At 39.1% G+C, this 24,510-nt stretch overlaps 1 protein-coding gene across 11 annotated transcripts in view; it reads left to right on the top strand.

Annotated features, from left to right (window-relative positions):
- The window catches only part of ULK4 (unc-51 like kinase 4), a 523,422-nt gene that overhangs the window by 97,640 nt on the left and 401,272 nt on the right, over positions 1-24,510 (top strand). For all 11 annotated transcript variants that reach the window (XR_009565989.1, XR_009565987.1, XR_009565986.1 and 8 more), the window contains 2 exons: positions 8,276-8,437; positions 18,487-18,669. Coding sequence is in view for 1 of the 11 variants with exons in the window: in XM_030846182.2 (XP_030702042.2) it covers positions 8,276-8,437; positions 18,487-18,669 (345 nt within the window). In the remaining 10 variants the exon portion in view is untranslated. The remainder of the gene's footprint in view (positions 1-8,275; positions 8,438-18,486; positions 18,670-24,510) is intronic.

Genomic DNA, 24,510 nt, shown 5'->3' with positions numbered 1-24,510 from the left:
AATGGTGAGAGGCCCGCGTACCGCAAAAAAAAAAAAAAAAAAAAGAATAGTATTTGATATACATGTGTATTGTTAACAAATAATAACTGTAAAATAGCGATGTAGCTAATGATATAGTTAACGAATATACACACTTGCCTTTTGTCTTGGTATGTATGACAAGTCTTGTATACTTTTCATTAAGAGGGAGAAAAGTCCAGAACTCTCTAATTTATGAAAATTTTATATGTTTGAAAAGCATTTAAGTGTATGCTTTGGCAGCATGTACACTAATATTGTCCCTATTAAATAAATTCAGAGGTGATCATCCCCCCCTAAAAAAGGATTTCTATCCTTACAAAAATAATTCAATTGTAGCAATTTTTTAGCATATTTGTCTAATGTATTCAGGACATAGTTGAGGTAAAAAAATTTTAAGCCACTTCAATGATTAAAAAAAATTTTTTTTTAATGTAGAAAACTGTTTTCCCAGCCCCTACTGGTATTTCTGAATGTAGGTTCTTTAATAGTGAAATGTATCTCATATACAGAAGAGTATACGAAATGTAGGAGTATGGTTAAAAGCACACACTCTGACGCACTTACTCTATTTAAAAAAAAAGGGGGAAGGGACTTCCCTGGTGGTGCAGTGGTTAAGAATCCGCCTGCCAATGCAGGAGACATGGGTTCGAGCCCTGGTTCAGGAAGATACCACATGCCGCAGGGCAACTAAGCTCATGGGCCACAACTAGTGAGCCTGCACTCTAGAGCCTGTGGGCCACAACTACTGAAGCCCTTGTGCCCTAGAGCCTGCGTGCTGCAACTACTGAAGCCTGCGTGTCGCAACTACTGAAGCCTAGGGCCCGTGCTCCACAACAAGAGAAGCCAGTGCAATAAGTCCATGCACTGCAACGAAGCCCCCACTAGCTTCAACTAGAGAAAGCCCGCACGCAGCAACGAAGACCCAATGCAGTCAAAACAAACAAACAAACAAAAAAAAACAAAAAACGCCAAGGGAAAGTCACCGGTTGCTTAGAGAATTTTTCTGTCTCCCTCTAGGATTGCAATTTGTACTTTCTTTCAAAGAGTAAACACTATTCTGAGTTCGGTGATAAACTTTCCCAAGGTTTTCTAATTGTTTTCTCTTTTTACTTTCCCAAGTTTTTCTTTATAGTGTTTCCCTTTTTGATTGTATTGCTAAATATTATGTTGATTGAGTCTAAATGTTAAACTCTATAAATGGACTGGCACTGTGTTCTTTTGAGACTTAAGTTTTTTGCTTAAAGTTAGGTTGAGATTGGTACATGCTGATTGTGTAAAGTGTTTGTACCACTGAATAGTATGTTGTTGATGTGTGCCTCAGAGACACACGTGTGTATCAGTTTATACTCACACCAGCAGTGTATAGGAGTATCCATTAACTCACATCTTCTTGAACATTTGATATAGTCAGACTTTTAAGTTTTTGTCAGTCTCGTGGGCATTAAATTGTTTCTCAAAGTATTATGTATTATGTAATAATGTATGTATTTTCCTGATTACTAACGATAATGACCATCCTTTTCTATTTATTTTGGTTTCTGTAGTTTTTCCTGTTTTGAAAATGATTGTCTTAATTTTTTCTGTTGCTTTGTAGGAATTCTGCACACCTTCATTCCCACTCTCCCACCCACCCAGCCTATTGTTATAAAATGTTTCAAGTATTAGAAAAGGAAAGAAAACTATAATGATCACCTCTATTTTCATCACCTAGGTTCAACTGTTAACGTTTTGTCCTCTTTGCTTTGTTGTAATATGTGTGTGTGTATATCTTTCCATATGTGTGTATTTATTATTCATTCATTCATTTATTTTCTGAACTGTTTGAAAAAAATTCAGATGTCATGGTACTCCACCCATAGGAATTTTTAAAAAATGTATTCTGGGTATTAACTTTTTGTTGTTTATGTGTATCCCAGATACTTTCTAATTTGTGTTTGGTCTTTTCATTTTCTTTACAGTGTCTGTTGATAAGCAGAAGTTCCTAATTTGAATAGAAATTTATCAATCCATCCCTTTATTATTTGTGTTTTTTATATCTCAAGAAAAGCTTCTCTCCTCCAACTTCATTAAGATGGTCTATTACATATTTCTTCTGAAAGTTTTATTTTTCCTTTTTCCCTTTAGAAGTTTAATCTATTTGTAATTGTTTTGTGTGTGTGGTGCTATGTGTGGATCCAGTTTTATTTTTTAAAATAAACATAATCTGTTATCCCAGCATCACTTAATTAAAAGTCCTTCTTCCCCCCATGGCTCTGCAGTGTACCTCTGTCATGTCAACGTGCATGTCTCTTGTCTTTATTTAGTTCTGTTGGCCTATTATCTGTGCCATGCTGTCTAAATTAATAGTATTTATTTTTAATAATTTAAGAATATAGAGGGGCGTTTTTTCTTACCATTTTAATCTTTTTCATGAGTTTCTTAGCTTTTTTGGTCCCTTTTTACTTAAAAAGTTGATTCTAAAAGTTACATGCAAGTTCACCTGTTGGGATGTTGATTGAGAGTATATATCTATGAATAAATTTGAGGAGAATTGGTTGATATTAGTGAAAATGGAAGGCATACTCAGTGAGAAAACTAAAAGGAGAATGACACATTTGGTTTAGAAAACACTGGAATAAGATGATTGAAGTTCCTTTGAATTCCTGATGACATTCAGCTAATGTATTTAATTCATTGCTTAAGGTAACTCTCTCATGTACAGCTCCCGTTCTTTACAGGTAGCATTTATGAAACATATTATGTACTGGCTGGACACAGGAAAGGCGAAAATGATTAAGACACTGCCCTATCTTCATTTATTCGGAAAGAAAATTTTTTTTTATCCCTGGTTCAGTATGCCATTTATTGTTGTTTTGTAACTACATTTGCTTTTTTTTTTTCCTTTTTCTTTCTTGCGTAGTTACTAAGACATTTAAGGCTATTAACTTTCAACCTAGTGTTAGCTGTATCCCATTGTTTTGACATGTAGTGTTTCCATTATTGTTATTTTATAGATAATCCCTAGTTTAAAATTTTATCTTGGTCCAGGGTTGTTTATGAGATGGTTTAAACTTTTTCAAGTGGGTGGGATTTTATTGCCTCTTTTTTCTTTTGTTGCAATAACGAAGTTGCATTACTGTATAGATCAAGAATGTGGTCTGTTCTATTTCTCTTGTATTTTTTTAAATTGTGGTAAAATATATATTTAATACAAAATTTACCATCTTAACCTTTAAGTATATAGATAAGTACATTCACATTGTTGTGCTATCTCTGTTGTTCTTAAATATATTGAGATGTTTTTTTGCCTAACTTAATTGACTTCTTTTTTCACTTTCAAAACTTAGTAATGTACCTTTTTGGACATGGGCCGTTGATTCTGGTTTGTACTCCCTTTTCTCCTCCCTTTAATCTGTGCATTGAGAGAAAAGCGGAATGGAAATTTTACTTTTTTGTTTTAATTGATATGTAGACTTCTTAGAAGACAATTTTAGTTTTAAATTATACATATTGTTTTTGTTCATTGTGCATAGATAACTAGCTTTGCCATGGGAAATTCAGACATGTTTTAAGGGTTTTCCAGTCAAATATCTTGGGACACACTGGGTTAAACAAGGTTGAATAGTTTCGTTTTGTTTGTAGTTAGTACTTTTCAGAGCTTTTATTTATTTATTTACTTTTTTCAGAGCTTTTAATTATGAATCTCCATGGGCGCATATCGAATGCGATGTTTTCAAAGTTATTTGCCCGCAGACCCACCTTATCCTGTGGCATGCTGTGAGATCCACTTAGGGAGAAGAAGATAGTCTTACACTGGGGCTGTCATGAGTTTGTTTAAATAGTTTTCAGTAGGTTTTCTCTTTTTCAAAAGGTTACCTAAGAGATCATGACCTTGTTTTCCAACCAGGTCAACCTGTTATGATTTCTATAATTTTAACAATGGTAATAGAGATGTGAGTCAAATGCCTTTGATCTTGTTACAGGTGTAAACGCTCAGGTGGAAAGAGAGGAAGTATTTAGAGTGAGAGACTTAAGGTGGAACACACACACACACACACACACAAAAAGGAAGATCTGGTATAACTGTTTTAAAAAGAGTGTGGCAGTATAGAAGAAAAGGTACCCATGATGACACTGAGTCATCGTTTCAGAGTTGGGGCTGGCATTTTGGAGACCTTGAGCTGGGAGTCAGAGGATGTGGATTTCAGTCCCAGGTGTGCCACTCTTGAGTAGTTTGATACTGGCCAAGCCCTGGGGCCCCAGCTGATGTTTTGTATAAGGAAAGGTACCTGTGTTGGTTGATCTTCCACATGCTTCTGACTTGGGCCCTCTTTGACAGCTTTCCATTCCATTGCTTTGACCTATTGTAGACAATGGCAAAGAGCAGTTCTCCCCTTGGTATCATTGCTGTATTGATCTCAGGAATATTTGGCATTGAACTTAGATGGCATATGTTCTGTATGTGCATGGAATAGGGAGGCTGAGAAAGCTGGCTTTTCTTGAAGGTAGTTATTTTTATCTGGGTAGGTAGCAGCCTCCTGTACAGTGCGCACAGAAGCTGGAAATAGTACCAAGAGTGTTTCCACGTGTTTAGAGGAGATTAATTTATGCATTTGTATCTAATCAACCACCTCTTTTTTTTATAGCTTGCATAATAGTCTGTATATAATTATGGGTGCTGAACTGACACCTGGCATATGTTAAAATGTGAGGTTCAAAACATAAATGGTTGGCTTTATTATTCATTTCTGAACAATAGCTTATTAGATAATTTTGATGTAACAAAATTCTTTTAAGAGGAAATTGAATTTTCAGTTTTAGTGCTTTTTAAAAAAGAAAACTATTGGTAAATTGCTTGTATTTAATTAGGAAAAGATGGGGCTTGAATTAGAATGTATAGAGGTGTTAGCCATTATATGTATTATCTTTGAAGTGTTTTTAGACACTAGTTAACGAAAATGAGAGAGAAGTTAAAATTCTTGATACTGGGTAAAAGTGAAAATGTACAGCTGTATTTTCTGTTTTTGTAACTGTCACAGTTTAAGTTTAATCTTCCTAATAAAGAATGTGTGTGCCGTCAACATTGGGTTCTCTGCGGGTACGCACAGTTCTCCTCGCCTTTATGTAGTGAAAGTGAGCAACGTGTATGTGGAATAGGAATGATGCAGGGTTTCTTGTGTTTTTCCTTTTAATATCACTATTCATAATATTAGGAATGCTGTTATTAGTAGGATGCAGTACTAAGTATGGAGTTACCTAATGTGTCTTGAAGCAAACCTTTGAGAATGGCACAAAGAAGCGATCCTGAGTTTGCACTGAGTAGGGAGTAGACCAGCTTCCAGAGACTTGGTGGGCTAAGAGGCACAAAGTATGGTATGTTCACTGCTAGGGTGAGGTTTATACCTCCTCTTCTCCTGCGGCAGCTAATCTTCAGGGGGAAGCTCCACGGGGTTCTACGATTTATATTGGTTCGGTTTCTCTGTAAATTTTCATGTTCCTTTAACTGTTTTATCCCATTACATGCTTTGTAAACTTAACAAATTCTACACCTCTTTTGTTTCTTTCTCATTTAATACCTGTCTCTATATTTTTTCTATTTATCTTTTTATTGTTTAATGGTATTGTGGTTAGAGGGAGTGGTATATGTATGATTTTAAATCTTTGGTATTTGTGGATACTTCTCTCATGGCTCAGTATGTATATGTACTTAGGGGGAAAGAAAGGTGAATTCTGCCATTGTTGGGTGATGTGCTTTTTTTCTTATAGTAGCTCAAGCTTGTTAATCTGATAGATAGATATAGATATAAATCTATGTTGATGCTGATTGTTTTTTGTCTGTTTTATCAGAGATAGGGATTTAAATTGTTTTTCAGCTTTATTGAGGTATGATTGACATAAAATTGTAAGATATTTAAAGTGTACAAAGTGATGATTTGATATATGCATACATTGTGAAAGGATTCCCCCACTGAGCTAACACATCAGTCGTCTCATGTTTTATCCCGTTAACCTTTTTGGGGGGTTGGGGTGAGAACATTTAAATTCTTCTCTTTTAGCAAATTTCAATTATACTATATGGTGTTATCAACTAGAGTCACATTGTTTTACATTACAGCCCCAGACTTTATTCATCTTACAGGTGAAAATTTGTACCTTTTTACTAACCTGTCCCTATTTTCCTCACTTTTACCTTTGTTCTTTTTTTTTGTTTGTTTTTTTAAGAATGTCCCTTTTCTTTCGTTCTTAAATTTACTTTTTAATATTTATTTATTTATTTTTACTTTTGGCTGCATTGGGTCTTTGTTGCTGCGCATGGACTTTCTCTAGTTGCGGCCAGTGGGGGCTACCCTTTGTTGTGGTGCTAGGGCTTCTCATCGCGGTGTTAGGGCTTCTCATCGCGGTGGCTCCTCCTGTTGTGGAGCACAGGCTCTAGGCGCGTTGGCTTCAGTAGTTGTGTCTCATGGGCCCTAGAGTGCAGGTTCAGTAGTTGTGGCACATAGTTGCTCCGTGGCATGTGGGATCTTCCGAGACCAGGGCTTGAACCCGTGTCCCCTGCATTGGCAGGTGGATTCTTAACCACTGCGCCACCAGGGAAGTCCCTTACCCTCTTACCGCTGCGGCCTCTCCCGTTGCGGAGCACAGGCTCCGGACGCACAGGCTCAGTGGCCGTGGCCCACAGCCCCAGCCGCTCCGCGGCACGTGGGATCCTCCCGGACCAGGGCACGAACCCGCGTCCCCTGCATCGGCAGGCGGACTCTCAACCACTGCACCACCAGGGAAGCCCTTTACCTTTGTTTTTGAAAGGTGTTATTGTTGGATATAGATTTATAGGTTGACAGTTATCTTTTTTCTTTTTCTTTTGGTACTTTAAAGATTGTTCCACTGTCTTCTGGTTTTCATTGCTTCTGATGAGAAGTCTCCTGTCATCCTTATTTTTGTTAGGTTATGTGTTAGATAATCTCTACATAATGTGTCTTTTTACTCTAGCTGCTTTTACAGGTTTCTCTTTATTACTGGTTTTTAGCAGTTTGATGATGATGTACTTTGGTGTGACTTTTCTTTTTTCTACTTGAGGTTCATTGAGTTTCTTAGAGTGTGAATTATTAATTTTCATAAATTTGAAAAAATTTCAGCCAGTAGTTCTTCAAACAAATATTTTTTCTGCCTCCCTCTGCCCCCTTTTGGGATTCTCATTGCACATACATTAGGTTGTTTGAAGTTGTCCCACAGTTCACTGATGTTCCAATGCTTTTTTCTTTTTTACCCAGTCTTATTTCTTTCTGTGTTTATTTTGGATAGTTGTTTCTTTTTTTTCTTTCTTCTTCTTCTTCTTCTTTTTTTTTTTTTTGTTAAGTGTTGTGTCTTCACTAATCTTCACTAATCATTGAGTCTGCAGAGCCTAATATGTTAATCCATTTCAGTGTATTTTTCATATAAGACATTATAATCTCTAGCCCTTTGATTTGGGTCATTTTTTAATTTTCTATTTCTTTCCTTATGCTTCTTTCTTTCTTCTTGAGTGTATGGACTGTATTTATAGTAGCCATTTAAATACTTTTTTCTTATTCTGTCACCTGTGTCATTTCCCTTAATTAAATTTTCTTTTTATGAGTCATATTTTCCTGCTTTTTAGTGTGTGTGAATTTAATTGGTTGTCAGACGTCGTGATTTTTATGTTGGGCACTTTTGTTTCTTTATAGCCTTTTAAGTACTTTTGTGCTTTTTCTTGGACTCATTTAAGTTACCTGGAAACAGCTTGATCCTTTTTGAGACTTTTAAGCATTGTTAGAACAATCCAGAACAGCCTTTAGTCTAAGGGTTAATTTGGTCACACCACTGGTGCAGTCTCTTTCTTCGGGCTTTCCTTGATGCCCTGTATTCAGGTGGTCTTTAGCTTATTGGTACACTAATTATTTCCAGCTCTGAGTAATTTCTAAAGATTGTTCTGCATACTCCTTATGATTTTAAAATTATCTTCCAGTTTTTATGTTATGCTGTAAGCTATAATTGTGTATTTTCCAGATTATTTCAGCCTTTTTATTGAAATATGTGGAGAATTATGTTATGCTAGGTTTAGTGATTGACCAAATGTAATCGTTTTATAATAGCCTGAAAAAATGACCACACCTCCTAAAACACCTAACACATCCAGGGGCACTCTCGGTATCAGGGCTTTATTTATAAAGCAGTGATTATGAAGAAAGGATGTGTATATATTTCTCATAATAATACCTATTTAATTTTTCATTGTTTTCTACTCCTTCTCTCTCTCTAGGAAGAACGTGTTGTGAATCACATGGCAGCAAAGATTATTGAAAATGTCTGCACTACCTTTTCTGCTCAGGCCCAGGGCTTTATTACAGGAGAAACTGGGCCTGTTTTATGGTACCTATTCAAACATTCTACCGTTGATTCTCTTAGGATAACTGCAATATCGGTAAGATGGAGCATCTTTTGGGGATATATTTGCATGTATTTAAATACCAAGCTTGAAGAACTGTGCTAGATACAGAGTAAATTTCATTGGATAGGTAGAAATCTCAGAGTAACAGTTGGTGAGAACAGTAATTTGATTTTCTCCTGAAGCAGGAGGACTGTCAGGAAATTCCAATAGGATCTTATATGACCATGAATTACAGTTTCAAAAACTATTTGGAGGTGATAGTGGAAAACCATGGCAGTGGTTAGGGCGCAGGATTTGGTTTGGTATATTTCTAGTGTCCCTTGACTTTTCCTGTTAGCTCCCCCTTTCAGACTTTACGTTAAATGGGTTTATCATGTGGTTCAAATGAATTCATATTAATGTTCAAGCATCTGTGATTTTGCAGTTTCTGTATTTTGATTGGTTGTCTACTGCTTTGCTTCCATGGTTATAATGACTTGATGTAAAGGATAATTATGTATGAAGATGTGTTAACCTGGTTGTATCAATTTAATAGTCGGTTGAACAGATACAGGCCTTTCTCATGTGATTTATTTATATATTCTTTTTGATCACCAGTCTTATCTGGACTCTCAACGTTATCTGGTACCCTCCCTGTATTTCTCTAGTCTCCTCATTCTTGTGCTTCTCACTGTGCCAATTTCAGACCTTATCCTCTTTCCTTAACCCTCCAATCCCATGGTTTCCCTCCTGCATCCTCAGTAAATGGCTTCCCCCTCAGTAAATACTTCCCAGAGAAAAATGGAGACATCCAGCGGGAATTATCCCAGTGTCTGTCTTACACATCTTTGGACCTATTTGCATCCACAACTATCCTGCCTCAGTTCTTTCTCTCCTGTTACAGCTGATGAACTGTCCCTTCTCCTGTCAGAGACAAACGCGTCCATGATTCTTCCATCTCTTCTTTTTTTGAGAATCTCAACTCAAATGGTTATTTTTGCTCTTTCCTAAATCTTTACCCTCTCCTTGTGTACTAGATCTTTCTAATCAGTGTTCAAGTATTCTTTACCACATTAAAAATAAAAAGACACACATAAAAACATATCCAGAGTTTCTTAGGCGGTACCTCCATCCCTTCTCCCCCCGTCCCCCCCACCCCACCCCAGCCGTACTTCTTTAAAGGGTTATTGCCACAAGCTTGCTCCTTTCTGGACTGTTTTCTCTTCAACCCTATCTGGTATCTGTCCTAAAAACACCAGTGAACTTTCTCAAGTCATCTTTGAGTCACATCTTAAGGCGTTCGTTTTAATCCTGGGCCTTTAAAAAAAAATCCTTGCTTTAATTGGGTTTATATTATCATTTTCATTTTTATGCTCAGCATGATTTCTTTTCTTGGCAGAGATTTTTTTCCAGTTGTTCCCACCAAAGTCTCACATCTTCTAGCTCTTTCTTCGTTTGACACATTAAGCTTCACTCTTTGATCTTGGGCTTTTTATATTTTGTTCTTAGTGTTCATCTAATTTATTAATTTTTGACTGTAATTTTTCCGATTTCCTCCAAAATGTCTCTTCTTTTCTGCTCCAGGATCATGTTCAGTATCATACGTTATATATTGTTTTCATATTTCTTTAGTCTCCTTCAGTTTGAAACAGTTCCCCAGTATTTCTGGGAACTTCATGTCATTTACAGGTTTAAAGGACACAGGACTTGTATTTTGTAGGGCAAGGCTCAACTTGGGTCTATATAGTGTTTTCCCGTTAAACCTCCTTAACATCATTGAGGACCCTTACCTGTAGCATATGCCTCTGTGATGGTTGCCATATGATGACCATCTGTTTCATTCCTTTTATATCAGAGATTGGCAAATACTTTCTATAAAGGGCCAGATGATATGTATCTTGGGCTTTGATGACCACATATGGTCTGTGTTCCATATTCTCTTTGTTTGTTTTATTTAACACTTTAAAAATGTAAAAGCCATTGTACATTGTTCTCATGAGCTGTACAAAAACAGGCCTTTGGTATTGGTTGGAATTCTATTTTAAAGAAGCTCTTTCCCTTCTCCCACACGTATGTGTGTATTTATATCCTTATGATCATGGATACCTTTTTTTTTTTTTTTTTTTTTGGTGGTACGCGGGCCTCTCACTGCTGTGGCCTCTCTCATTGCGGAGCACAGTCTCCGGACACGCAGGCTCAGCGGCCATGGCTCACGGGCCCAGCCGCTCCGCGGCATGTGGGATCTTCCCAGACTGGGGCATGAACCCGTGTCCCCTGCATCGGCAGGCAGACTCCCAACCACTGCACCACCAGGGAGGCCCCATGGATACCTATTTTATTCAATGAATTGTAATGTGATACTACTATTACCACTATTATTATTTATTGTTTGGATGCTCAGATCATCCTAGAAGCCTTACAAGCTGGCTTTTGTGTCACATTGACCTATTTCTTTTTTTAAAAAATAAATTTATTTATTTATTTTATTTTTGCTGCATTGGGTCTTCGTTGCTGCGCGCGGGGTTTCTCTAGTTGCAGCCAGCAGGGGCTACTTACTCTGCATTGTGGTGCTCAGGCTTCTTATTGAGGTGGCTCCTCTTGTGGAGCATGGGCTCTGGGCACACAGGCTTCAGTAGTTGTGGTGTACAGGCTCAGCAGTTGTGGCGCATGGGCTTAGTTGCTCCATGGCATGTGGGATCTTCCTGGACCAGGGCTCGAACCCGTGTTCTCTTCATTGGCAGGTGGATTTTTAACCACTGTGCCACCAGGGAAGCCCCCATTGACCTATTTCTGTCATCGATCACTTCCGTACTTTCTGACACCATGCAGTTTCTGGGCTACTTTTGTACTTGCTCTGCCAGCCCTGGAACCAATCATTTCTCCAAGGGACCTTTGGTATTTAGAAACCAGGATCTGAGTGCTGTGCTTATTGCTATGGGGTGTTATTGTTTTCAGGCCTTCTTAGTATTCAGAGCTAGAAAAAAGTATAGGTACTCATAATACGCACGCATATAGAATTGTTCTTATATCTATCATTGTGGGTATTTGGAACAAAACTCATGCATTCATATTGATACTTCCAATTTGAATCCCATACGTAGGATTCTTTTTAGCCTTCCCATTTTCTGTGTTTGTAAATCTAATCTCATACAGAAACCTGGTTTCAGTTATTCTCAGTATATTTACTGATCTGTTCAATCAGTTAATTTATTCATTCAGCGTAACAGACTCCATCCACTCTGGCCGCTGCCTCTATGTCATTCTCTTTCTCCCGTGTCACTGCCGAGTGTGTCCTGAGCCACTTGTGCTCAGTGCTCCCATTCCCCTCTGACCTCTTTCCTCAGAATCTGATGTATTGCCCTTGGGAGGGGAAGGTAAGGGAAGATAGACTAAGGAAAACAAAGGGTTAGGTATCATTTTTGTTGCTTTATCTTCCCTAATTCCTTCCCCTTCCCTGTTTACATCCAGCCAGTCAACCTGTCCTCTGATTCTAATTCATAGATACTGCTCAGATCTGTCTGCCTCTCTCTGCAGCTCTGCTGCTGCCTCCATAATCCAGGCCACCACCGTCTCTCACTGAGACCAGTGGAGTGGCCTTAACTGGTCTCCCACGGCCAGTTTGCTGCTCCACTAGTTCCATTTTGCATACAGGGTGAACTTCATAAAATCACATCTCCTCTTCTTACTGCTCTGCTAAAACTTTTCAGCATCTTAAAAAAAATTTTTTTTTAAAGGACGATAATACTAGATAAATACTACAGAGTACTAGGTAGAAGTTAAGAATTGGCAAGTGCTTTGAGTTTCAGGATAAAATTTAATGTTTAAAGCAGTTAGCACATTTTGTGGGGTAAATCAGTTATGCTAGCTTATTTTACTATAATCCCTTATAGACTGTAAACTCCTGGAAAGCCAGGACTGTGTTTTGTTCATCTTTCTGTCAGTTTGAAGCCAGGTCTTTGGTTGCAGGTTTGGACTTTTCCTGCAAAGGTTGGTATGGAGCCTCTTGTCTCACGTCATGAGTGGAGGGCAGGAGGTTGATAACATTAAACGTTCTTCTTTACTTGGGCTACAAGGGGAAATAGGCCACAAAGGTCCTGCTAATAACAGAATGGGGAATACAGTATGAGATCATTGTTTGGGGATCCTAAACAAAGTTATTCTAACATCATAATCTTAAGAAAATTCATTAAAGGTTGAGGATATAGAAACTGAAAATACGCATCCTGAAGACACTTTACACAGATTCCTAGAGGGATGACAGTTGAATTTTCCCCAGCACGCCTTACAGAGCTGAACTTCTTTTTTGGTTTCTTTTCCGATAACAACCTTTCAGGAATGTGCTCTGGAGGTTAACGTACCCATTTAGTGATAAAGATCAGAATTCTTCACGTGACTTTCAAGATGTTGGGTGATTTTTGCCTCTGCCTGCCTCTTTTGTCACATCTCCTAACACTCATTCCCTCACTTCCTGTGCTTCAATGACACACATGTTCTGATATTTTCAAGAATTTCCAAGCACTCTTCGGCCTCAAGACTTTTCCCCTTTCTATTCCCTGTGCCCAGGATGCCTTCCTCTGGCTTTTCACATGGCCGATTCTTCATCTTTTAGTTCTCAGCTTAAATGTTACCTCTTTCATCAGGATGTGTCTTGCCCCTCGTGTCTCTTTGTATTTTCTGTCATAGCAGTCAACACAGCTGTATTTATGCAACCTATGTGTGCACATCATCATACATCCTGTTAGGAGGTCAGTTCTAGGAAGGTAGGGACCCTGTTGCCGTTGTTCCCTCCTGAGCACGTGTGGTAGGTGCCCGGTGGATATCCGTTGACTTGATGGCTGCAAGAGCAAGGCTGGAGGATGGTGTCATCAGTGCTGAGTCACCAACTTGCTCCTTGTTCCGCGTGTTACCAGTCTGTGCCTACTGCCTGTGTCACTGACTTTCTGACCCATTTCTCCTAGTCATCTCTTGGCCCCATAGAGTCCCCCTGGACCAGTGTGATGCAGATAACCAGCATTAACATCACCTGGGAACTTGTTAGAAACACAGGTTTCTGGACCCTGACCCAGACCTGCTGACTCAGAATCTCTGCAGGGAGAGGCCCAGTAATCTGCATTCTAACAAGCCTCCAGGTGCTTCTAATGCCTGCTGAAGTTTGAGAACCACTGCCCTAGACCTTGGAGCTCTTGAAAAACACTGGCCTGGCTTGGAGTGAAAGATGGCTAATGAATCCTTCCCGCTCAGGAGTGGTGGCATCCATTGCTTAGGGATTAGTTGTTGAAGGGAGCGGACCTGACTTGGGAAGTGTATTGAATGCATAAAAGGGTTCCTAGAATTATTAGGATTACAGGGAATCTCTGTATGAGCCACAGTGGGAACGAGAGAAACCTTTAGAGTTAGATTGAGTAGAATGGCTCCTATGAGGGAGGTTACTGGGCTAATTATAATTACTGAAGTGCTGAGAGGAAAGGTGACAAAGTGAAGAGTTTTTCGGGGCAGTGGTTCTCACTGGGGTTGGCGGGGAGCTTTTCAACAACACTGACTGCTTCCTCCTCTCTCTCCACCCCCTGCCCCTGTTCTGATGGGTCTTAAGATCTCAGAGGTCAGATGAGAGTGTGTCTAGTTTGAAAAAGTTCCCAATGTAATTTTCATATGACATGAAAAAATCATTCAAAAGACAGAAAAGAAATGGTTCTTAAACTTATTCCGTGGAGATTGTGTTCATGTTTCTAATAGATATGCCGCCTTCAGTTTTGAATTAATCTCTTTCTTAGACATTGCTTTTAATAAATAGATGGTCACAGGTTCTGGAGGTAACACAATGTCCTTTTGGAGGCAAATTTTGAAGTGAATTTTGAACTGGAAGTGTTCTTTCCAGTTTTAAAATGTAGTCTCAAGCTCTATTTTATTAAGTAAATATTTCAAAACCTAATCACTGAAGGTCTATCTTGAGATTTGATTTTTTTTGATTTGGAGAATACAAGCCCTCATGTGCTCTTAAGCTTCTGTGAGCTTTCAACTGTGTTTGATATCCAGAAGTGACGGGTTAAAAGTTATTTGCTGCGTGAGCTCTTCAAAATGGAAGGTAGGTTAGGCTTTTGAGCAGCTTTCTGTAGAGGAGAACTTCCAGTTGCCTTCATATTGCTTTGAATACACTTAGAAGCAGTCTGGACAAACCTTGTATCAAGAAACATCCCCATTATGATTGCATAGGGATTTTATATCAATAGGAAGTCAGTTGTGCTGTGAAAGCCTCTCTAAGAATTGTTACAGTGCTAATGAGACTTACTGTTCATTGTCTCGAAGCCAGTTTAAGGGAGACCCCTAAATGTCCTTGAAAAATTCCAATCGTAGCGTGATCTTTAGGGACTCTATTTAGACTGCTCTTATTGTTTTTAATCCAGGGATTGAATAATCTTTGAAATAATATTGACTGAAATAAATGTGTTTTCTTAATTGAAATATAATTGATTCACAATATTATATTAGTTTTAGGTGTACAGCTTAGTGATTCAGTATTTTTACAGATTATACTCCATTAAATGCTATTCCAAGATAATGCTATTATTTCCTGTGCTATATTCTGTCTCCTTATTGCTTATCTATTTTATACATAAGTTTGTATCTCTTAATCCCATACCCATGACTTGCCCCTTCCCCTTTTTCTCTCCCGTCTGGTAACCACTAGTTTGTTTTCAGTATCTGTGAGTCTGTTTCTGTTTTCCTATACACATTGGTTTGTATTACTTTTAAAAATTCCACATATAAGTCATATCATTACAGTATTTGTCTTTGTCTGATTTATTTCACTAAGCATAATATTCTCTAGGTCCATCCACATTGCTGCAAATGGCAGTTTCCTTCTTTTTTATGACTGAGTAGTATTCCATTGTGTATATATGTACTACATATTCTTTATCCACTCATCTGTTGTTTAGGTTTCTTTCATATCTTGGGTATTGTAAATAGTGCTGCTGTGAACATTGGGGTGCATCTATGTTTTCGAATTAGTGTTCTCATTTTTTTCTAGATATATACCCAGGAGTGGAGTTCCTGAGTCATGTGGTAGTCCTATTTTTAGAGTTTTGAGGAACATCCATAGCAGATGCACCAATTTGCATTTCCACCAATAATGTACAAGGGGTCCCTTTTCTCCGCATCTTCTCCAACATTTGTTATTTGTAGACCTTTTTTTAAAATTATTTCTTTGGCTGCGTTGGGTCTTCGTTGCTGCGCACAGGCTTTCTCTAGTTGTGGCGAGTGGGGCCTACTCTTTGTTGAGGTGTGCGGACTTCTCATCGCGGTGGCTTCTCTTGTTGCGGAGCATGGGCTCTAGGGTGCGCGGTCCTCAGTATTTGTGGTACGCAGGCTCAGTAGCTGTGGCCTGAGGGCTCTAGAGCGCAGGCTCAGCAGTTGTGGCGCATGGGCTTAGTTGCTCCATGGCATGTGGGATCTTCCTGGACCAGGGCTCGAACCCGTGTCCCCTGCATTGGCAGGCGGATTCTTAACCACTGTGCCACCAGGGAAGTCCCTGTAGACCTTTTGATGATAAATATTCTGACAGGTGTGAGGCCACCATTAGCCTGATACCAAAATCAGACAAAGACAGTACAAAAAATAACAGGCCAATATCTTTGATGAACATAGGTGCAGAAATTCTCGACAAAATATTCGCAGAACAAATCCAACAGTATGAAAAAAGGATCATACACCATAATCAAGTTGGCTTTATTCTAGGGATGCAAGGATGGTTCAGCATTTGCAAATCAATCAGTAAGGTGCACCACATTAACAAAAGGAAGAATAAAAATCACACGATAATCTCAGTAGATGCAGAAAAAGCATTTGACAAAATTCAACATCCCTTCATGCTAAAAACTTTCATTAAAGTGGGTATAGAGGGAACATATCTCAACATTATAAAGGCCATTTATGACAAATCCATACTACCATTATACTCAGTGGTGAAAAGCTGAAAGCTTTTCCTCTAAATTCAGAAATAAGACAAGGATGTTCACTCTCACCACCTCTATTTAACACTGTATTGGAGGTCCTAGCCATAGCAATCAGGCAAGAAAAATAAATAAAAGGCATCATCTAAATTGGAAGGGAAGAAGTAAATTGTCACTGTTTGCAGATGATATGATACTTTATGTAGAAAAACCTAAAGTCTTCACCAAAAAACTATTAGAAGTAATAAGTGAACTCAGTAAAGATTCAGGATACAAGATTAATATACAGAAATTTGTTGCTTCTCTATACACTAATGAACTATCAGAAAGAGAAATTTAAAAAAATATCACATCAAGGGACTTCCTAGGTGGTCTAGTGGTTGAGACTCCAAGCTTCCACTGCAGCGGATGCAGGTTTGATCCCTGGTTGGGGAACTAAGATCCTGCATGTCATGTGGCCAAAAAATTAAAATTAAAAAATAAAGTAAAGTCACATCAAAAATACTAAAATACCTAGGAATAAACTTAACCATGGAGGTGAAAGACCTATACTCTGAAAACTATAAACACTGATGAAGGAAATTGAAGATGATTCAAAGAAATGGAAAGGTATCCCATGCTCTTGGATTGGAAGAATTAATATCAAAATGACCATACTGTCTAAAGCAATCTATTAGATTTAATGCAATTCCTATCAAAATACAACATTTTTCACAGAATTAGAACAAATAATCCTAAAATTCTTGTGGAACCACAGAAGATCCCTAATTGCCGAAGCAATCTTGAGAAAAAGGAATGAAGCTGGTGGCACCACACTCCCAGGCTTCAGACTATACTACAGAGCTACAGTAATCAAAAAGTATGGTGGGCTTCCCTGGTGGCGCAGTGGTTGAGAGTCCGCCTGCTGATGCAGGGGACACGGGTTTGTGCCCCGGTCCAAGAAGATCCCACATGCTGCGGAGCAGCTGGGCCTGTGAGCCATGGCTGCTGAGCCTGCGCATCCAGAGCCTGTGCTCCGCAACGGGAGAGGCCACAACAGTGAGAGGCCCGCGTACCGCAAAAACAAAGCAAAACAAAACAAAAAAAACAGTATGGTGCTGGCACAAAAACAGACACATAGATCAATGGAACAGAATAGAGAGCCTGGAAATAAACCTATGCACCTATGGTCAATCTTCAACAAAGGAGGTAAGAATATACAATGGGGAAAAGACAGTCTCTTCAATAGATGGGTCATCATTTTCCCTTCTTTACTACTCTCTCTGTCCTTCACCTGAGAGATACATCAGACAAATTTCCCTTCCGAGAACCTGCTCTGCTCTTTGTGTCTCCATGTGAATACTTGTCCTCTTCTCTCTGGCTAGAATTTTCTTTACTTACTTTTTCACCTTACTTTCCCACTCACCTTCAAAAACCGACTCAATTATCATTTTCCTTATGTAGCTTTTGTTCACTTGCTTTTCCTGCCCTTCCAAGCATAATTGAGCCCATTTCTATTACAATACTTTAAATTCTATTAGTTTATTAATTTTAAGTTTCACCTTTGATAGTCTATGAGCAGTTGAGGAGTAGCTCAGGGGTCTGATTACCGTGGTTTGAATTCTAGCTTTGCCATTTACTAGCTATACGCCTTTGAGCAAGTTACTTAAATATTCTGTGCCTTAGTTTTATCACCTATAAAATGGGGTTAATAATAATACCTTTCATGTATGTTATTTGGAAGGATTAAATGAGGTAGTCTTCAGATATTCTCAGATCATGTTTTTTACATACTGAACAATAAACAAATACTTTTATGACTATTTTTCAACCCTTAGCTTAGTGTCTGCACAAAGAAGGCTTATCTTAATGTTTTTTATTAAAGTTTTTCTGTGTAGACTCATGAATTATTTTCTCATTTTAGTTAACTCATAATGCATATGATCATTGTAAGAGTTTCTAATGTTTTACAGCAACTTAAGTATTTATTGGTAGCTGGATTATTGTTTTAATTTTACCTGTGTTGAAATTGCCCAAATTTCTTATGCCAAGGTAAGTAATGAAGGAGCAAGGTAAACACCTTCTACTCCTTTCCACAGAAGTATTTGTTCTCTTTCGGGGGACTGGTTCGTGGGCTTGGAGTAGTCTGATGGATCTGTTCTCCTGTCCCTGCAGGCCTTGTGTAGAGTCACTCGCCATTCTCCTACTGCCTTCCAGAATGTTATTGAGAACGTGGGACTGACCTCAGTAATAAACTCCCTGGCCTCTGCCATCTGCAGAGTCCAGCAGTACATGTTGACCTTATTCAGTGCTATGCTGTCCTGTGGGATTCATCTTCAGAGGCTAATCCAGGAAAAGGTTTGACCTGTTACTCTATTTGAAAAATTGTTGTGTTCTCATACAATTTTAGTGGCTCAATAAGCAATGTATCTCTGTAGAATTTATTTTTCATCTCAAGGGGCCCTTTTGAACTTTGCCAAACCTCTGTACCACAGGGCATTCATCTGAAGTTGTTATAAAGTCTTTTAGTGATTAAAATAGAAATCTGCCTGCTTGTCCCATTTTAGTAATGAAAAGTTAGAAAATTTATGAGTCCTTCTTACATGCTAATATTTCTTATGCCTCCTTGTCCTCAGCCGTCATCTCTTTTCCCATATCCCTTGCCTGCCTTAAGGAGGGGTCCCTTTATATTCTCTGTTTGCCCTGATTCATTTTTATTCCTTTCCTTGTCCTAATACCCTGCCAGTACACATAACCTTCAGAGCTCCCTTTCTCTTGTTTTTAACTTAGTCTCCTTCCAATCGTTTGATATTCCTTTATTTTATGGAGTGTAGAGTTTGTAAGTATTCAATTCGTATCAGAAAACTACATAGCTACAAAGGAGTCCCTGTAGTAGCTTTCCTCAAAGTGTCTTCTCTAGTGCCTGCTAAGGAGTGATCCCTGGACCAGAAACATTGCATCACCTGGGAGCGTATTGGATACACAGACCCTCAGGCCCCACCCACACCTGCTGAATCAGAATTGACATTTTAATGAGGTCTCTTGAGGACTTGTTGGAACTTTATGGTTGGAGAAGCCCTGCCCTTGAACATTAGTGTTCAGTGAGGTGTTAACAGGTGAAAAAAGTGGACCATGGTTATATACCCATTTGGAAAGCAATGAGTCAGACATATTTTCAGTTGTACAACCTTTTCCACTTTTTCGTGTGCTCATGTATATTATGAGTCTTCATGAGTGTAGTGTAGTATGCAGTATTCTTTATACTTATTGGACCAATTACCCTTTTTCTGAGGGGAGATAACTGTCAAATTGGAGTTTTGTACAACATGGTGAAGGTAGCACTGCTAGGAAGTATGGAATGGAGCCACTTAAATATAGTGTTTGCCATGTTTCTCCTGCATGAAATGCAACACGTTAAATTTGGTTTTTTATAAAACTAAAAATTTCAGTAATTAATAATTGTCAGGCTTACATAATAAACTTGATCTTGAAAGTCAAAATAGAAAGCAATCCATTTTTTGCCTTTAATTAATCTGATTTAATTCTGTGAAGAAATTTGAGCCTCAGAGAAAGTATAGTCTGTGTCTAATTTTTTGCTATTAAATTTTCCAAGTCATTGTATTAGAAAAAGTACCACTTGAGTAGTTTTGCTATGTAAATTGTGGTAAGAGAGGCTGAGAGTTTTATTTTTCTCGGATTTATTGAGTTTAAGATATTTCACAAAGGTAGTAAAATAATATGCACTAATTAATATGACTTTGTAATTGTTTTATAATGTTTAATGTCCCATGTATCTTAAATAAATGATTGAATAATTACATGTATTAAATGAGAAATAATCTTTTGATTCTAACTAATATTGACACTTAAAAACTTTTTTTAAATTGTGGTTAAAAACATAAAATTTACTGTTAACCATTCTTTTTTTTTTTTTTTTTTTTTTTGGTGGTACGCGGGCCTCTCACTGCTGTGGCCTCTCCCGTTGCGGAGCACAGGCTCCGGATGCGCTGGCTCAGCGGCCATAGGTCACGGACCCAGCCGCTCCGCGGCATGTGGTATCTTCCCGGACCAGGGCACAAACCCGTGTCCCCTGCATCGGCAGGCGGACTCTCAACCACTGCGCCACCAGAGAAGCCCTGTTAACCATTCTTAAGTGTACAGTTAGGAGTGTTAAGTAGATTCACATTGTTGTGAAACAGAGCTCCAGAACTCTGTCAACTTGTTTAACAGAAGCTCTATATCCATTGTATATTTTGGGTGTTATGTTTTAAGACTCTGGATTTTATTTAAATCTTCTGTTTTAGTAGGCCTCCTCTGACACCGAACTGGCAGAGGAAGGATGGTGATGCTTTGTTCCTTCCAGGTTGGGGTGAAAGTCCAGGTTCCCCTGTAGACTTCTCTTGACACCCGAGGTGTGTGGTAGAGCCCCTCCTTACTGCAGGGCAAGGGTGGAAATCCAGGCTTTCCACTGGGCTTCTTCCTATGCCCCCCTGGCTGGTAGGGGGAGGGCTCCTCATTATTCCTCCACTGACACTGGTTGGGTAGGGGTGGGCGCCCCATTCCTGGTGGGAGGTGGTAAAGTTGCAGGCTTCCCACTTGCCTCCTCTGATGCCATCCCAGCAGAAAGAAGGAGGGGAACGTGATTACTGCTATAAATGGGTGGAGGTCCAGGCGTCCCATCAGTATCTCTACTGATTCCATGGTTGGGGCCAGGGGGCCTTGTTATTGCTGGGTTGGGATGAAAGTCCCAGCTCTCTCTTGGTCCTTTCTATTTCCCTGGCAGGGAAGAGTGTTGGGGTGCCTTGTTACAGTCACGTGAGGGTAGGAGGCTAGTCTCTCCTCTTGCCCCTTGCTGAAGGGGCCATCGTCTTTCCGTGGTGTTCGGCTAGAGTAGAGTAGCTGTTGTCTTAATGTTTTTGGTCTTTCCACGCTGCCCCTTTCCTGATCCTTTGGCTTGAGAGAGCTGATTTTTCCTGTGTATTTGTGTTTGTGTGCTGTTTGGCTCCTGGATTATCCAGCACCCAATCTGGGATGTATGAGGCAGAGAGAAAATCCAGCAAACTCAGTGATATACTGATCCTCAGGTGCTGAGGCCTCTAACCATTCTGCATCTTTTCTGCCTTGTCCTATAATCTTTAAAATGTATCTGTGGCCACTCAGTAATATACAGTGAATTGTCATTTAAAAGGTAAGGTTCTATTTTTTTTTAATTAAAACAATTTATTATTATAGCGAACATTTATTATAGGCCAGACACTTAGTGACTTATAACCCTGGGTTATTCTCAAATGAGACTTAGTGTGTTGAGTGATTTTGTCAAGTTCATGGAGTTTATAAATGCTAAAGCTGATGCTCAGGCCAGGCAATAAAGAAGGAGACAGAATTATTTTGGATAGTGTTAGCGCTCTGAAGAGCATTACACAGGATGATGTTGATAGAGTGTCTTGCAAGGGGAGGTGTGCAGGGAGTGGAGCCAGACACCGTTTGCTGGGAGGGAAGTCAGGGAGGGCCTCTCTGAGGAGGTGATGTTCCAGCTGAGCCCTCAGTGACAAGAAGGAGTGTGCTGTGTGAACCGCAGCAGGAAGAACTTTGTAGTTCAGCTTCCCTGAGGTGTGAGGGGTCATGGGGAGACCCGGGAGGAGAAGGAAGGCCAGCAGTGCTGAACGCAGTGAGCAGTGAGGAGGGGACATAGAAAGAGGCTGAGCAGTAGGAAGAAGACCCGGCTCATGTACGGCTGTGATACTGGCCTTAGGCGTTTCGACACAATGGCCATTGTTTTATTTTTACTTAAAGAAAAGTACAAATATTTGTATATAGGTGTGTGTTTTAGGGGCGGGTTTACCAATCTTAGTATTGCTAATTGTGTTTTTTTCAAGTGCTTGGTTGTTAATGGGCTAGAATGAGTGAAAGAGGAAGGGACCCAGGAACAAATACCAGGCTTATTGCTTCCTGCTGGACAGGGAGAAAGAACTGCACCTGTTTTTTTGGGGGGATTGATGCCTCTATATGGTGATATTTTTTTGTTGTTGAAATTCAGTCCCCAAAAGAGGCCCATGCCATTCCTTTTAAATAAGAGAAATTACTATTTACTGCAGAAAATGTAGTAGAACCTAAAGAAGAAAACAAAATCGACTGTAATTTCACTACCCAGAGCTAATTACCGTTGCCATGTGGGTTTATCTCTTTTGAGCCTTTGGTCCGTATGTCTATGAATTTTATGCATACATTTATACAATTACGATAAAAATGTGTCGATTTATCATTTTCATGAATATGTCATTAAATATACCATAGGAACATTTAAAAAATTACTATATAATTTTTCATTTTGTGCCACTATGGTAACTTAACCCTTCTCCCACTGTCGACCTGTTTGCCTCTGACTTTTTGGTTTGCACTCACCCTGATGCAGTAAGCATCCTGTTTACATACAACTTTTTTTTTTTTTTTTGCGGTACGCGGGCTTCTCACGGTTGTGGCCTCTCCCGTTGTGGAGCGCAGGCTCCGGACGCGCAGGCTCAGCGGCCATGGCTCACGGGCCCAGCTACTCCGCGGCATGTGGTATCTTCCTGGACTGGGGCACGAACCCGTGTCCCCTGCATCGGCAGGCAGACTCTCAACCACTGCACCACCAGGGAAGCCCTACATACAACTTCGTGTCTGCTGCTAGTAGATTACCACAGGTGTTATGCACACTTAGAAGGCTGTGCATAAACAATGCTAAATTGTTCTCTAGAAAGGTAGATGATGAGAGTACAATTTACTTGTGATGGTATGAAAAGTGTTCACAGCTATGGTGACAAGGGAACTCTTTTGAGTTACAAATCATGTGTTCTGCATATTCAAGTAAATAGGAAAATTGGGCAAAACAAAAAGTGACAAACTGTTTTTCTACCCTGTTTTCAAAAAAGAAAAAACAAATGAAACTCTTAAAAGGATACTTTCTGTACCCATGGTAGATGGTCCTTTGTAAGTAATTCTTGCATCATCACTAGATGTAGGGAATTGATAACCTTTTCACAATTCAGATACTTGAATGACTCTCAGCGAGAAGCTGCTGGAAGGCCTGACCAGGCATAAGAGAAAACCTTGTAAGTTAGGTGTGAGTTTATTTACTAATCTTTGCCCTGTAAACTGATTTTTTAAAAAGAATTCCTGGTTTACTTTGTAGTTTTATTTTTCGCATTCTTCCAAGCTTATTAATGTGTCCTACAAATATTCGATCTTGAAGATCTGGGGCTGGAGGCGTTTGGGAGTGCATAAAGGTGTTTCTTGCCGTTTTACTAGGAAGACAGGTATTGGATGAGGTCATTGCAATTTCCCTTAATTATAATATCTACAAACCTAAAGTAGCTAATGCCATTTTAATTTATTTTTATCAGATTATGTTTATAACTTTTATGAATTTGAGTTTAGTATTGAAAATCTAGAATATATGAGATATAGAATACAGAAGACTAAAATAAACTGCTTAACCACCCCAAAATAATCTCTTTAAAAATTTTGATGTATATCTTTCAAATTCATATTTATTGTGCGTATATATGTACACATACACAGACCTTCACGAATTTCCTTCTCCCTGCTGCCACATACACATGCTACTAGAATCTTTTTACAGTAATTGGATCAGTTGTATACTGTTTGTTCATATTTTTCCTATTCAGTGATGTTGGGATTGTGTGTCTAACTCAGTATAACTCTTCAATATTGTTTTTAAAGTGTTATGACGTTCCATCATGTGAAGTTATCCCAATGCATTCCAGCAGTTCACTACTGCACATTTTAAAATTTCCTTTTTTTGCCAGGGAGAACATTCTTATGGCTAAATCTTTTCACATGGACATCTGTAATTATTCCTTTAGGATAAACTTTTAAGTAAAATTAAGCACTATCTTAGCTGCTCCTCCCAGAGTCTCTCATCAAGGATTTTATATTCAATATCTTGGGTGTTCTGTTACAGAGACCACAGGTAGGTGTATGAACATGGAAGAGATCAGTTCCCATGAACTCTTTCTGAGGAATCTGTCAGAGGATGAGCTTTAGACAACCAAGAAATGTTTGAGTAAGTTAAGACCAAGTAATGTGGGACTTCCCTGGTGGCGCAGTGGTTAAGAATCCACCTGCCAATGCAGGGGACATGGGTTTGATCCCTGGTCTGGGAAGATCCCACGTGCCGCAGAGCGACTAAGCCCGTGT

The sequence above is a fragment of the Globicephala melas genome, chromosome 11 (genome assembly GCF_963455315.2).
Source record: "Globicephala melas chromosome 11, mGloMel1.2, whole genome shotgun sequence".
Lineage (NCBI taxonomy): Eukaryota > Metazoa > Chordata > Mammalia > Artiodactyla > Delphinidae > Globicephala > Globicephala melas.
The sequence above is the reverse complement of the archived record's forward strand: the minus strand, read 5'-3'. Positions and strand labels throughout refer to the sequence as shown.